At 47.3% G+C, this 14,335-nt stretch overlaps 1 protein-coding gene across 1 annotated transcript in view; it reads right to left on the bottom strand.

Annotated features, from left to right (window-relative positions):
* STK25 (serine/threonine kinase 25) overlaps positions 1-13,447 on the bottom strand; it is a 20,070-nt gene extending 6,623 nt beyond the window's left edge. Inside the window, 10 exon segments of the mRNA XM_005425061.3 lie at positions 364-435; positions 731-845; positions 1,670-1,815; positions 2,369-2,554; positions 2,808-2,965; positions 4,205-4,313; positions 5,334-5,390; positions 6,923-6,983; positions 6,985-7,148; positions 13,295-13,447. Of these exon segments, the coding sequence (XP_005425118.1) occupies positions 364-435; positions 731-845; positions 1,670-1,815; positions 2,369-2,554; positions 2,808-2,965; positions 4,205-4,313; positions 5,334-5,390; positions 6,923-6,983; positions 6,985-7,148; positions 13,295-13,324 (1,098 nt within the window). The 5' untranslated portion in view covers positions 13,325-13,447.
* Positions 13,448-14,335: the final 888 nt, after the last annotated feature.

Below are 14,335 nucleotides of genomic sequence, written 5' to 3'. Positions count from 1 at the left end.
AAGCTCTAACAAGAGCTGCACTTCAGCCATGGACATCAGAGTCTGGAGCTGCCCAGGCACCAGCAAGCCTAAGATGCAGGTAAGAGACACATACTCCTCTGTCAGCTCCTCACCAGAACACAGATTACCAGAAGGGTAATGCCTTTCTTCCAACACAAGTGTTTTCAGGAGGACAGGCCAGGGACACATTCACTTTCCTCACATATGGTCTAGCCCTCTGAACTGGTACAAATGCTTCAGAGTCCCTTAACCCTACTAGACACCTCTCCACACCCCCCTTCTCCAAATCTTTTCTATTTACTTATCTATGTCAGGTATCTCTTCATCTCCAACCAGCAGAGACACCAAGAAGGTTCTACTCACCTCCCCAAAAACTGGGTGAACAAGTGTGGAGAGACACTGTGACCGTGGTTGCCTCTTGATGGGCTCAGTAGGCTGGAAAGCAACAGGAGAAGAAGTTTCAAGCACAGGGAAAAGCTCCCAGGGCACATGAAATACTCAGCCTTTGGTGAATTCACAGCACCTCCACAGCAATCCCATCACCAGATCTTGGGAAAGCCACAAATCACAGTACCCTGATGATGTGGAAGAGGCAGCTCTGGAGCACCAGCCCTTGGTGCCAGACTGAAGTAAATTTCAGACAGAAGATGAGGGCCTGGTGGCTTCCCCAAGACACCCAAAAGCTCCTGTTAGTTCAGTCCACTTCAGAAAGACCAGACAGCACACAGACCTTCTGGGAACCATGAAGAGCCATTCCTTTGTGCAGCTTGCTCAAGGAATTGGGGCGAATGGTTGGTGGGAATGTCCAGATTGGACCCTGATCTCCATCCTCTGCATCTCCATCACTGCAAATGAAAAGGGGAAAGTCAAGACAAAGCCTGAGCTCCATACACTGGGGGTTTGCCGACACTTTCCCAGAATCATAAGTTCTCTCCATCCAACTGCCATATTGTTGCAGGCCTTCAGGCTTTTCCCTATCCCAGAAAAAATTCTGAAGAGAAACCACTTCAGTCTCTAGTACACCTACAGAGCATCAAAGAGATTTGAGCTAAGTACTGCATCATGTTTCCAAATCACCACATCACCTCCCTGATCCAGTCAGCTTGAAGAAGTTTCTAGTGCTAGTTAAATTTAGGAGAATTTCAAGACAACCCAAGCTCATAATGTGAGGGACTAGACTTAGATGTCATAAGCCAATTTCTCTGAGTGCTTGGTCACTTGAGTGCTGCCACAGGTGAAGAGCAGCTCTGTGATACCACTCTGGCAATGAAGTGCCCTTTCCCCACCCAAGGCCCATAACCTGACTGTCCTCTATGGCAGTGCAAAGATTTCCCCTGAGTACACATACACACCAACATAGCCCTTGCCACAGTTCCTAAAGCCTGGAGCTCTTGTAGTTAATGAAGGGTGCATAAAATACAGGCCACAAGAGCCCTGTTCTACTGGTTACAGACAGACTAAATGTTTTGTGTCAGTACTTTGATTCCTTAGACTCAGCAAAGAGGCTCCACAAGCTAGGACCAGAACTGAGTCCCATCGAACAGGAGGCAACAGCATTCACTTGCTCCCATAAACAAAAGCTCCAAGGTTAAGATCTCAGGTGGGAAAAGGACCTGAGCTGTTTGCAGTAGGCCAGCAGGGGCAGCCTCCATGCAGAAGATGCACGTACATATCAGAGTCACCAGAGCTGGAATCCTCCCCGTGGCCCTCTGACTTCCAGCGTTTGAAGCGATCGATGAGCTCCATGAGGAACGAGGTTTTCTTGGTGTAGCGTGTGATGAACTTGTGCTTCAGCAATTCTTTAGCTGTTGGCCTCTGGAGCAGATAAGGAAAGCATGTCACATCTAACCATCCCTGCACACTGAACACACACTCACTGACTGCTACTGGAGTCACAGAATAGCCTGAGCTGGAAGGGATGCACAAGGATCACCAAATCCAACTCCTGGCTCTGCACAGGACAGCCCCCAACAATGCCACCAATCCCCAACAAAGTCCCTGAGGGTGTTGTCCAAATACTCCTTGAACTCTTGGCAGCCTTGAGGCCATGACACTGCCCTTAGGAGCTTGTTCTAGAGCCCAACCAGCCTCTGGGGGAAAAGCCTTTTCCTAATATCCAACCTAAACAGCCTGACACAGCCTCATGCCATTCCCTGAGGTCCCATTGCTGGTCATCAGAGAGAAGGGATCAGTGCTCTCCTCTCCATGTCCCCTCATGAGGAAGTCCAGCTCATGTGTCCATTCTCTCTCAGCAATTCTCAGCATTGCTCAGCAATTCTCTCTCTGCAATTCTGGAATGTTCCTGTTGAAGGTATTTTTGACCTCTGCTGGCCTTTACCCAAATTCACAGGTGGGCAGCAATACTCACAAATCTAGGATCCTTGTTGAGGCAGGCTTCCACAAACTCCTTGAAGGGCTTGCTGTGGTGACCCTCAAGTGTTGGAGGGTTGTTTTTGGGGATCAAGAAGAGAACCCTCATAGGATGCAAGTCAGAATTTGGAGGCTCTCCCTTTGCTAGTTCAATGGCTGTAATCCCAAGGGACCAGATGTCTGCCTGGAAAAGAGAAGAAAAAGAACACAGAACAGCAAGGAACAATTCTACAACATGAAAGCACAGTTTTAGGACAGCTAATCACATAAATCAGATGGGGCATTTCATGTCTAATACACAAACTTCTCCAGCAGACTCTGCATCATAACAGAAAAGAATAATTCCTGCAGCAAGCAGCACTTCCAACCCTGGTTCTGTCCTAGCACCACCTCATGTATGGCAGCCCCAAGCAGCAATCCTCCTGCTCCCAGCTCACCTTGAAGTCATAAGCAGACTGTTTGATGACCTCTGGTGCCATCCAGAATGGAGTCCCCACAAAGGTGTTTCTCTTGATTTGGGTGTCTGTCAGCTGTCCAGCCACCCCAAAGTCAGCCAGTTTCACATCTCCTTGTTCTGAGAGCAGCACATTGGCAGCTGTATGCACAAATAAGAAATTAAGTCTGCTGGCCTCTGAATCACCTCCAGCCCACAGAGAACTGAATACTGAGCAGAGCCCTCCTGTGGGATCCCCCTTCACCCCAGTGATAACCCTCAGCCTGGATTAGCAGCCTCAGACCCATTCTCATGCTTTGAACTCCACTGGGTAACATGGAACAAGCTCAGGCACTTTGTTGGATCAGAAGGGGAATATTGCTAAGGTAGGAGCAGGGAGCAGATGTGAAGGACCACACCATCAATTAGATGTTGGCCACACAGAGAAGGGAGGGTAACAGAGTCTCTAATGTTCCTGATTTTTCTTCCAGAGTAGCATTCAGCACAGGTTAAATAGCAGATCCTTCTAAAGAGCTCAAGGCTCACTCTTGTACTGGTTCCCACTCACTGATAAGACTGTAACATTGTGCAAGTTTGGCAATGGGGGTTGCATTCTGAGACCCTACCTAACAACTTTCAGCATTTCCCCACCACTGGCAGCCAACAGCCCAACCCATCTTGCACTGTTAGAAACATGCAGTGTTAGAAACATGCAGTCTCACATACACAACAAAATCTTTTCTCCCAATCTCCCTGCCTGAGGTTTCTGTGCCCTGCCTGCTCACATCCTCTCCTGCAGTGGGTCAGAGCAGTGAGCACCTGGCCCAGTTCCACAGCTCTGTCCCTCCATCCTCCTGCAGTACTCTGATGCTCTGGGCTTGCTGGGACACTGCTCTTTGAGAGGCAGATGCCAGCTCTGTACACCACACGTGGCCAGTGACTATAAAAAACAGCAACAGGATAAGCTGACACAAGCTGCCCTGATTTTCTAGGGCTGTGAACCCTGCATGAGGACAGCTCACTCCTGCTGTGAGCTACAAGCACAATAACCAGCACACACACCCTTGAGGTCCAGCAGAAAAGCAAAGGTCCAGACACAAGTCAGCTAATATCTGAGCACGCCTTTCACTGACTCCTTCACTTCAGCTCCCTGACTTGTCCAAACTCCAAGTGCCAGAGGAGAGCTACAGATCCTCACTGTTACTCTAAACCCTAAAGACATGAAAAGCATGAGTTGTAATACAGTGACAAGCATCAGAGTCACAAAACAGCACCCCAACAAGAAAAGCAGCACTGAGAAAGAGTCTTTGAAACCTTGCAGATTATGGTGAATAAAATACCTCTGAGTATTATGTTACTAACATCCATTACAAGAAAGGGAGCTGAGCTCTTCAATCTTACCTTTGATGTCTCTGTGGATCTTCCTCTCTGAATGTAAATAATCCAAACCCTTTAGGATTTCTCTCAGGATAGTAGCTATGTAAGTCTCCTCCAGTGGTCCTGGCTTCAGCTGACAAAAGGCAGAAAGGTGACTTAAAAGAGGGTGACTGATGCCTTGGATTTTCCAGGCACTCAGTTTGTTACTTGGAAACCTTGGCCAAGCAGGTTGTACTCAGTAGGAAGCACCTTCTTGCACACCTGATTTAGGTGTTACAAGCAGAATGCTGCTGTTTGCACCTGGAACCATTCAATAGCAAAACTTTGGGGGATTTTCTGCTGGCCTATCAGTCTGTTAAAGGCTTCCCAAACAAACAGCAGTTCATTTCTCACTTTGGCCTGGGAACACACTGGCCAACAGAATATTTTAACAGTTTCTCTTGTTCAGGTCTTTCTGCCAGCATGCAAGTACTGAATTTCAGCCTCTGAGACATCAACCCTCAGGCTGTGGAGTACTGTATCAAAGCTCTTCTCCTTTCCAACAGTTCTCCTCTAACCAAGTCCTGCCCTCTCAGTGCACCAACTGAGGTTCTGACACTCAGATTAATTTTCTCTCTGGAAAAATGGGCATTATTGTCCTAAAGAGAAGAGAAAAATGCTGTGACAGAATACAGCACAGTGCACCTTTGCCTGTGGGTAAATTCTGCATTTGTATTCTCAAAATTTGGGGTAACCAGCACAGTGCACCTTTGCCTGTGGGTATTTGTATTCTCAAAATTTGGGGTAACTTAATCACAGACCATGTCTTTCCTGAGCTATGCAAGCACTGAGCAAGAGCATGACTGACTAGGTGAAATACAGATTTTACTGCTCAAAACCAACTGGCTGTGCTGACTTTTCACTTCACTGGCTCTTTGCATCACACAGCAGCACAGCATGCTGGACAACAGTGCTGGGACAGCTGAGCTCCATGCAAACATTCCCTCAGTCCTGGGATAAGCATAACCAACATGTGTGTCCTGCACTGCTTACCCTTGGGCACAGGGCTGCCTAAAAAATGCAATGTGGCAAGTGAGTGTCTGGCTTATGGGCATTCCACAAACCAAGCCTTCAGTCAGTATTTTTCATAGTCCAGAACTTGCCACTTACTCACCAAATCCAGGGCTGAACCTCCTCCCAGGTACTCCATGATTATCCACAGCTTAGTGCCCTGCAAGCAAGAGCACAAATCAAGAGCAAAGACAGTAATAAAAGCAGCCAGAAAAGTGAGACACCCACGAGGCAGCAAGACACAAGAGTAGTCCTGTACACAATCCAAGAGCTGCTCCACACTGCAGCTCTCAGGGGCTTAAGGAAGGAGCCCCAAGCTCCCTCTTTTCTGCTGACACAGCATTACCTGCCTCCAGCACATTTCCAACTCTCACTCTGCAGTTTTACATGGGCAAGTGCCCCTACAGGCACCAGATTGCCCAGCCCACAGATAAGCTTATTCCCAGGCTGGAGCCCTTCAACATCTCTCCAGCAGCTCATCCAGCATAAATCCTTCTTGGCAGCGGCAGGGGAGCATTGCAGCTTTTGATCTCATTAATAGAGCTGCCAGCATGAAGGGCACAATTAGCAAGACACTCTTACTCCTCAGAGAAGAGATCCCATGCTGAAGTTCCAGGGTCCCAACAGAAGATAAGCAGCAGGTCCATGAAACTACAGCAGAGGCTGAGAAAATGCATTATGGCCTTTGAAAAATAAAGGAGGAATATTCAGGAATTTGCTGCAGTCCCACTGTGACATTCACCTCCAGCAGCCAGCATGCATAGGCCACTTCTGATCAACACTACTTCCATCAGAGATTCCTAAACCTGCTCTCAGTGCAAGCAATATCAGTACTCCTCCATAGACTCAGTTCACTATTTCTGATGAAATATGAAATGAATGAGTTTCAATCTCCTCTTTTTTTCAGAGGCATAAATCCCTCAGTGGTACTGCCTTAACACTGTGCTATTCTGGAAAAGTATTCCATCAACTTCCTTTCCAGAACTGTCAGACCAGAGAAAGTTCAGTCTTCAACAAATAACTTGCTCTCCAGTGAAGTGCCCTGCTCTTGGTACCACAAAGTACAGGGCACCTCATTTCCATGTGCTTATTAGCAAGTGCCTTAAAGCCCAGTCTGCTATCAAGTGCACATCAATGCAGTGAGCAGAGCCACCACTGCTCCTGCTGCCATGCTGCCACTCACACATCACTTTGCAGTGCCACCTGCCACCACCCACTGCAGCATCCACAGAGCAGCCCTCCCTGTCACCATCACATTTTCTGAAAAATCCTCTTTGCCCAGGATTCTTCTGGGAAGCCTAGAAGCCTCAGAGAAACAGGAAAACAATATTATCTCATTTGTTTCTCCTGTGTTTTGCTGCTTTGGAACGTGGTTTGGAGATTGCTTATCCAACAGGTGGTTGTTTGATTGGTTTCATGTGAATTGTTTTTACTTAATGACCAATCACCATCAAGCTGTGTCAGACTCTGGAGAGAGTCATGAGTTTTCATTATTATCTTTTTAGCATTCAGTAAGTATCCATTCTCTATTCTTTAGTATAGTTTAGTATAGCATTCTTTAATATAATATAGATCATAAAATAATAAATTAGCCTTCTAAGAACATGGAGTCAGATTCATCTTTCCTCCCCAAAAATACCACACCTCCCCATTCCCAAACCACTGGCAAGGAACCCCCCTGGTTTGTCCTACCTTCAAGTAGGAGCCATAGTACCGGGTGATGTAGGGGCTGTCACACTGGCTGAGCACTGTGCTGCTGAATGTCCTCAATCTCATCCTCAGCCTCCTCCAGATCAATGATCTTGATAGCAACCACTTCCTTGGTGCGGTTGTCGATGCCTTTGTACACTTCCCCAAAGGATCCCTTGCCAATCCGCTCCAGCTTGGTGAACAGCTCCTCAGGATCCACCCTGGAGTGCTAAACCATGAGATGGGAGAATTCCATTAAGTTCCTAGGCTGCAGAGCACCACACATACGCATACAGCTCATCTCCATATCTGTGCACCTACTATCTCAATAAATTCACCTGAAACTTGCCTATCTTAAACAGTCTTAGAAACTTAACACAGAATAGATCCAAGATTAGAAGTGAAGAAATCTTTTCCACAGGCTTTCCAACTCTGCAGACCACAGTGGGGGAGGAAAAGGAGGGAAGCCCAGCATGAGAATGTCAGCAAATATTGCTAGGGAAAGGTGTCAGCTCCATTGGGACAGGGCTGCTCAACTACAGGCACCAACTGGTGCCTGAGCAGCTCCATGAGCAAGCATCTGTTCACACTTCAATACAGACCAGCAAGGGGTACCAGAACCAGATTTCTCTTGGAGATCTGATGAGAAAATGAGCACAAGCAAGAAGCCATAAAAATGTTTCCCTAGTTAGACTTCCTGCACTCAAAGACTGAAATGATTAGAAAGATCTGCACCCTTCCCTATTGTCTGGACGGTGAAATATTACAGTAATATGAATTCACATTTACTGTCTCCTCTGCTGCAGCCTGATTTCCAGGCAGCTCCCAGCACAGCTCTCCTCAGATGTTTGCAGATGGAGCCTCACATCTTTTGGAAGGTCAGCAGCAAGGAGGAGGCAGGAGAGCAGAATGGACACTCCATCTTCCTGAGCTGCTTTTCTGTACCAGCCTCCTCTCTAGCTGGCACACTCATATGCAAAGGCAAATAGCATCTCCTTCATTAGATAAGCACATCAACTAAGCAGTTACTAACAGAGAAATACTGACCTTTTAACAGCAGCTGCACAGTTAAATCTTTACTAAGGTATGGATAAGAAAGGGAATAAATCACAGTCACTTGCTCATGCTATTTAATTCAGTCCTGCACACCAGGAGCTCCTTCATGCACACCAGGAGTTCCTTCATGCCACTACTAGTTTCATGCTACTAAAATGTTCTTTGTGATTAGCTTTTCTGCCTTTTTTTAATATAGTTTGAAAAAGAACCCTGGAAAATATGGCCTGACCTTAGGAAGCAGCCAAGCCATTAGAAGGAATTTTCCACACCCAGAACACCTCAGTCTCATCTCCAACACGTCACCCAGTGAGAGTGCTCTCTCACAAGGGCCTTGAGTTGGCAGATTTTATCAGAGAGCACAGAGGCTGCATTTTTCCATCTCACACCACGTTCTAGCAGCAGGCCATCACTGAGCAGCCCAAGGTGTTGCTTAATGATTAAGCCAGTCTGTCATCACAGGTTGTTTGCCTTCTGTGCATTGCTGTAAGCCAGGCCCAGGTGAGCTTTACAGGCAGCTCACTCAACAGGATTTCCACACAAACTCCAGCCCAAGATATAGAAGGATAACCAAATATCCTTTTGCATCCCAAGCAACACCCAAACAGGCTGTACTTTGAACAAATGCACTGGAAACAGACTAGAAGGGATGTTCAGAGATAAGAATTGGAGATGCATAGCAGAGACTGGAGAGAGGGAGGTAGGGGGAAGAGGATTTGAGCTTGAGAAATGTTAGGGGACAACATGAGAATGATGACCACGAGCAGGGAGAACACTCTGACCACTCCAGGCTCACTACAGACCAGGAACAGTTTCCAGCTGTTGAACAACTTGGAGGAAGGGGCAAGAAAGGGCCCCAAACATGACTGTGCACAGTGACCTACTGCACCCTAAAAATGCCTACAACACATCAGCCCCTCCCACACATCAGGGAGAAGGGACAGAAGGAGAATCATCTCCTAGAAGCACCTGCTCAGCTCAGAAAAGAAACACTACCCACATGAATACTGCAGGGAAGCAAACCTTCAAGAAAACATTCCTCTCCTCCCATGTAGCTTTTCCATGAGGTAAGAAACAGCAAAGTGGAAGTAACTGCTGCCCCCTCAGCTTGGTAGGACACATCAGAGAGTCAGGACTGATTTCTCCAGATGAAGACATCAAACATAAGAGCATTGACTGTGGCAGGCAGCTTTAGGGACAACCACCACTTTATGTGGCAGGCTCTGTAATCATGGACAGCTCTGTAAACAACCTTCCAGACCTGGATGTTGGTTTACCCTGTTTTCTGAAGAACAAAGAAGTTCAGGTAGGTGTGGTGAAGGAGACAAAGCTTCTGACAAGCACACAGAAATTTTGCCCAAGAGATTCAGGAAAACAATGTAACAGCTGGGCAAGTGAGAAAGGCCCACCCCCATTAGGGTGGAACTATAAGGACATTTTGTTTGTAGGTACTGGATTTACCTTCCCAATACTACCTGGAAATGCTTTAGAACTCACAGGTGACAGGGCAAGAGCCTGACTCTGTGGAGGGCCTGAGGATGAACATCCCTTGATGCACTGGCCAAAACTGCAGAAATCAGAGCCAGCACAGAAAGAACCCAGGGAGCCAGCACAGGGCCAAGCGTCATTCCAGCCACAGTTACACTGTGACACACCAGACACTGCTGCAGGAGCACAGTTTGCTGATGAATTTCTTCCCTTTTGAAAAGGGAGGAGGAAACAGGCCCATCTCCAATCCAAGCAGGTCAATGTCTGCTCAAGAGCACACCTTGTGAACTGCCATTGTGGACACCACAGAAGAAACTGCCAGGTGGCATTTTCAGCAACTCTGAACCTTCACAACAAACTAAGATGTGCTGTCTGCAGGACATTGTTCAAAAGCCCTTGCCCGTTAAAAAAATCCAGTTTGAGACACCACATGGTGACCTGTGCTAACAAACAAAAATGTTCAGATCTGTGGACATAAAAGCCTCAGCACTCATGAGACAGCAGCACAAATGCAGTTCCACCAGGAATGGAGAGCTATGGAACTGAACTGCTCTGTCAGGAGAGAGAAGGGATGCACTCCAAGAGCCTGACCCACCACACCCGCACAGCACCACGGTGAGAGGTGTAACAAACACCATCCCTCCCTCTCCAAAACATGATTTATGTCAGTCATCTTGTTAGAGAACCACCCTGGCTGGAAATCTTCTGGAATTGCAGTGCTACAAACACACCTGGAAAACTTCATTAGTAGGAAGCAACAGAATCCAGATGAAATGCTTTATACCTGCTTAAATGAGCACAGATAACCCAAAGCAGCTTATTAGGACCTGTCACCTTTGCAAATGCTCACCAGCTTGGGTTCTTCCCATTTTACTTTCACATTCACAGAACCCATCAGAGCTGAAAAATGGAGCTCCAGCAGCAGCAGCTGCTCTTTGTTCTACTACTGCACGTTAAGCCACTAAGGGATGATCACTACATTTTAACTTTTCCTTGGCTGACTGCTTGTTACATAGTAATTCAGAAGCAAAAAGCCTCCTGCTGCTCCTCTCCACTGAGAGCAGTCAGTCAGGCACTGGAGATTGCTCAAGCAGGCCTGGGCAGGATTTGGAGGGAGAGCACACAATGCACCAGCTCAGTTGCAAGTGCAGGAAGGGAATAAGTATGAGAGAGATGATGACAATTTCCTGGCGATGTGCTCCACTTCTGCCCTCTGGGATCCAATCTCACAGCACAGGAAAGAAGGATGCTCTGTCCTGACAGGTGTGGGAGTGTTTGCCATCCTGACTGATGATACCATGTTTTAAAACAGACCAACTCACTGCAGCCATCAGGAATCGCAGTGTGTTATGAGACAAGCCTGGCAGTAACACCAGCTGCTTCACGGGGAAAGAATGGTTTTGGCAGCTCTGCCACCTCCAGCTGCTGAGACATGATAGCCACAGTCTTTGAGAAGATGTGGATAAGTATTAGAGAAGAAGGGTAAGTATCTGCCCTCATTTCAAAGCTACTGCCTGAAAAGATAAGCTGCATATTGGGAACAGAAGCAAACACCATTTGAAGCAGCTGAAGATCTCTCTGTGCTGTGTCCAGCTGGATTTTACTCTGAAAATATTCAAGAGCAAGGATCACGCCTGCATTTGTTGCAAAAAACTACCAAGGGATGCTTAAACTCTTTTGGAAATGAGAACTCCTTAATCTGGTGCAGGCTGGAATTGGAATCACTGTTCTACATGGGAGAGCTCTCAAACAGAAGATTGCCAAGGCCACAATACTTTATGAGCTGAAGCTGACCAGGAACATAGCAACTTCAAAGGGTTTATGTGGAACTACAGCCACATTTAGAGTTATTTCTGACTGCAGCACTTTCCAACCAACAAGCCAAACAAACAAACAAACAAACAAACATAATTCTGCTCTGCCAAACACAGTGGAAGAAGGAAGTTGGTTTTAATAGAACTCATCTGCTCTTCTCTTTCCCTCATTGCCTCCTCTGCTCCCCAACTTCCCACCCAGCATGATGAACACTCACCTCTGGGTTACCAACAGTCTCTTTGGTGAAACCAGCTTTGTATCTGGAACCATTGAAAGCTTCCCTGTCTCTATGAAATCTGTGCATAGCTCCCTGCAACTGCCAAAACCTGGGACAATTTTGAATTTCTGGAGTATAGAAAAGCGGGAAGTTTGTGTTCAACACTTTGAAACACTGTTTGTCTGAAACTCCCAGCTCTCTTCACAGACAGTATTCTTTTGCTTCAGGAGATGAGGCATTATGTAGCCAAAAAACCTAAATGGCTTCTTCAAGGTCAGGTAAGGAACAACAAATCTAGAAACAGAGCTCAAATCAGAGCTTTAAACATAGTAACTAACACAAATGCACCCCCTGGCAGACAGAGCTTCAGACCAAGACCAGAGGCCTGCAGCGCTGTTTGCTCACACAAAGGGAGCCAAGGAAAGAGAGGAGAACCAGCTGGGGCAGGGAAATGGCAGCACAGAGGCAGAGCAGCCTGGGCAGGGGTCTAAGGTAACTCTGCCCATCAGCACCAGAGATGAGAATCAAAGACAAGCCAAGCCTCTGACAGCCCAATGCAAGTCTCAGTCTCTTGCTTTTCACAACACTTCCCACTGCTCCCTAAATCCCAGGGAAGAAAACTTCAGGCCAGTTCCCACTGCCCTCCCAGCAAGTCTCAGTTACACCAGGGATTCCTGAAAAGACTGGAGGAATGGACAACACAGATTGGCTTTCTATTCCAAGACCAGACAATCATGGGATGACAGGGTCTGAGAATGCCTAACATTTCCATAATAAATTCAGAGCTGAAACCACCAGCATGCTGATAAGCTTCAAGAGTGAATGCTGTGTACAAAAAAAAGGCTTCAGAGCAACCTCTTCTGCAGCTACAGAACTGCTTTCAGCCCTAATCAGACAGTATCCTTCCCTTTCTCTCCCTGTGCAGTGACTCAGCCAGGCATTATATTTACATTTAATTCCACACACACTTTGGGGAAACAGTTGATGTGAAAGACAGCATGCAAACTAAGGTGCATTGCAAATCAATTTAAAATCAGTAAAGGTTCAGAGAAAGCATCAGCTCAAACCACTAAAGCTTTTCGTAATTCTACACCTAGGAGCAACAGAATAATGCCCCAAAACATGGTGTAAGAAGACCTCTGCTCAGTATTGACATCTGCCAATAATCAAACACACCTCACAAGCAAATTCAGAGGCAAGAAGATGCAAGCCAATACTATCAAATGTGGTTTAGCTTTTAGTCCCAAATCCTGGCATCATCTTTCCACACTCCTCTTCTGAAAATGTCACCACAACAGCAACATTTAACCACATCCACGGAGGCTGAGATCTCTTGGAAGAGTTATGACCCAGTATCAAATATCACTGCCTCTTAAGCAGCAAGGTTACAAGCACCATTTTACTGAGACTAATGCCATGAACACTTTAGAAACGTATGTAGGGCCAGCATACAGTGTTTTTCTATTCCCATTTCTACACCTCCCCTTCCAAAAATGCTCAGAAAGCCAATGACTCCTGCCTCCCTAAAAAGAGCACACTTAATCCCAGAGAAAGGCTCCACAGTGGGTGAAGAATTCACTTTCTGTATGGCTGGCAACACATCACTATCAGCCCAACACCAGGTACAGAGTCAGGCACAGGTCAATCAGCTAACAGGAGTAAGCTGAGACCTGTGCAACAGAGATAAAGAGTGGCAAAAAGTGATTTTCTGGTTATTTGTTTGAAACCCTTGTATCAAGAGCAAACAACATTATGTAAACCCTCGAAGAGGGTTTTAAAACAAACTTTTAATCACCACTTACCTGGCTAGCAAATTCTCTCAGGTGAGCCATGCCTACAGGATGGGGTTTTTTGCAAAATCAGGGATTAGGATGTTGCAGCACAGCAGGAAAGTGATGATTTCTCCACTGGTCAACTGTGACAAGCAAGAATACAGAGCTCTCAAGTGAGGTTCTTGGAAGTTGACTCATTCCCCTGAAGAGTTACCTGCATCTTTTTTCTCTCCTTGATCTGAAGTGCTCCTTGAACCTGCCAACAAGTTCTAAGTACGCCAGACCCTCCTTGCACACTGCATTTCTCAATTCTTTACAGAAATGCCTTCCAGATGTGTCAAGGAGCCTCACTCTAATGTTACACACTGACCAAGTCCCGGGCTCCATTTTCCCTGCCATCACCTCAGCATGCTCCCCAGTACTATAGCTAACTCCACAGCTCTATTGCCTCACCACCACTCCCAGCATCTTCCCCAGCATCATCCTCAGACACTCCTTTTCTCCTGCTCCTCCTCAGCAATCCCCTCACTGGGAGCACTCCTCTGCTCTCACTGTCCCCACTACAGCTCAGCTGCTCAGCACACACCGTCCTCTTCGGAGAACCCCAACCCTGCACCTCACACCTTCCTCTTCGGGGAACACTAACCCTGCACCTCACACCTTCTTCTTCAGGGAACCCCAACCCTGCACCTCACACCTTCTTCTTCAGGGAACACCAACCCTGCACCTCACACCTTCTTCTTCAGGGAACCCCAACCCTGCACCTCACACCTTCCTCTTCAGGGAACCCTATCCCTGCACCTCACACCTTTCCCTTCATGGAGCCTCAGCCCTGCACCTCACACCTTTCCCTTCATGGAGCCTCAGCCCTGCACCTCACACCTTCCTTTTCAGGGAGACCCAGCCCTGCACCTCACACCTTTCCCCTCATGGAGCCCCAGCCCCGCACCTCCCCGGCCGCTCCCCAGTTCTGTTCTCCTCAGCGACCCTTCCCTCCCTGCACCCCAGCCACAGCTGAGCCCCAACCCAGCCCGGCCCCTCGGCCCGGCCCTCTCCCGGGCCCCCGAGCCC

This window comes from Geospiza fortis, unplaced genomic scaffold, assembly GCF_000277835.1.
Source record: "Geospiza fortis unplaced genomic scaffold, GeoFor_1.0 scaffold118, whole genome shotgun sequence".
In the NCBI taxonomy this organism is placed as follows: Eukaryota; Metazoa; Chordata; class Aves; order Passeriformes; family Thraupidae; genus Geospiza; species Geospiza fortis.
Note: the sequence above shows the minus strand (reverse complement) of the source record. Positions and strands in the feature narration are given on the sequence as shown.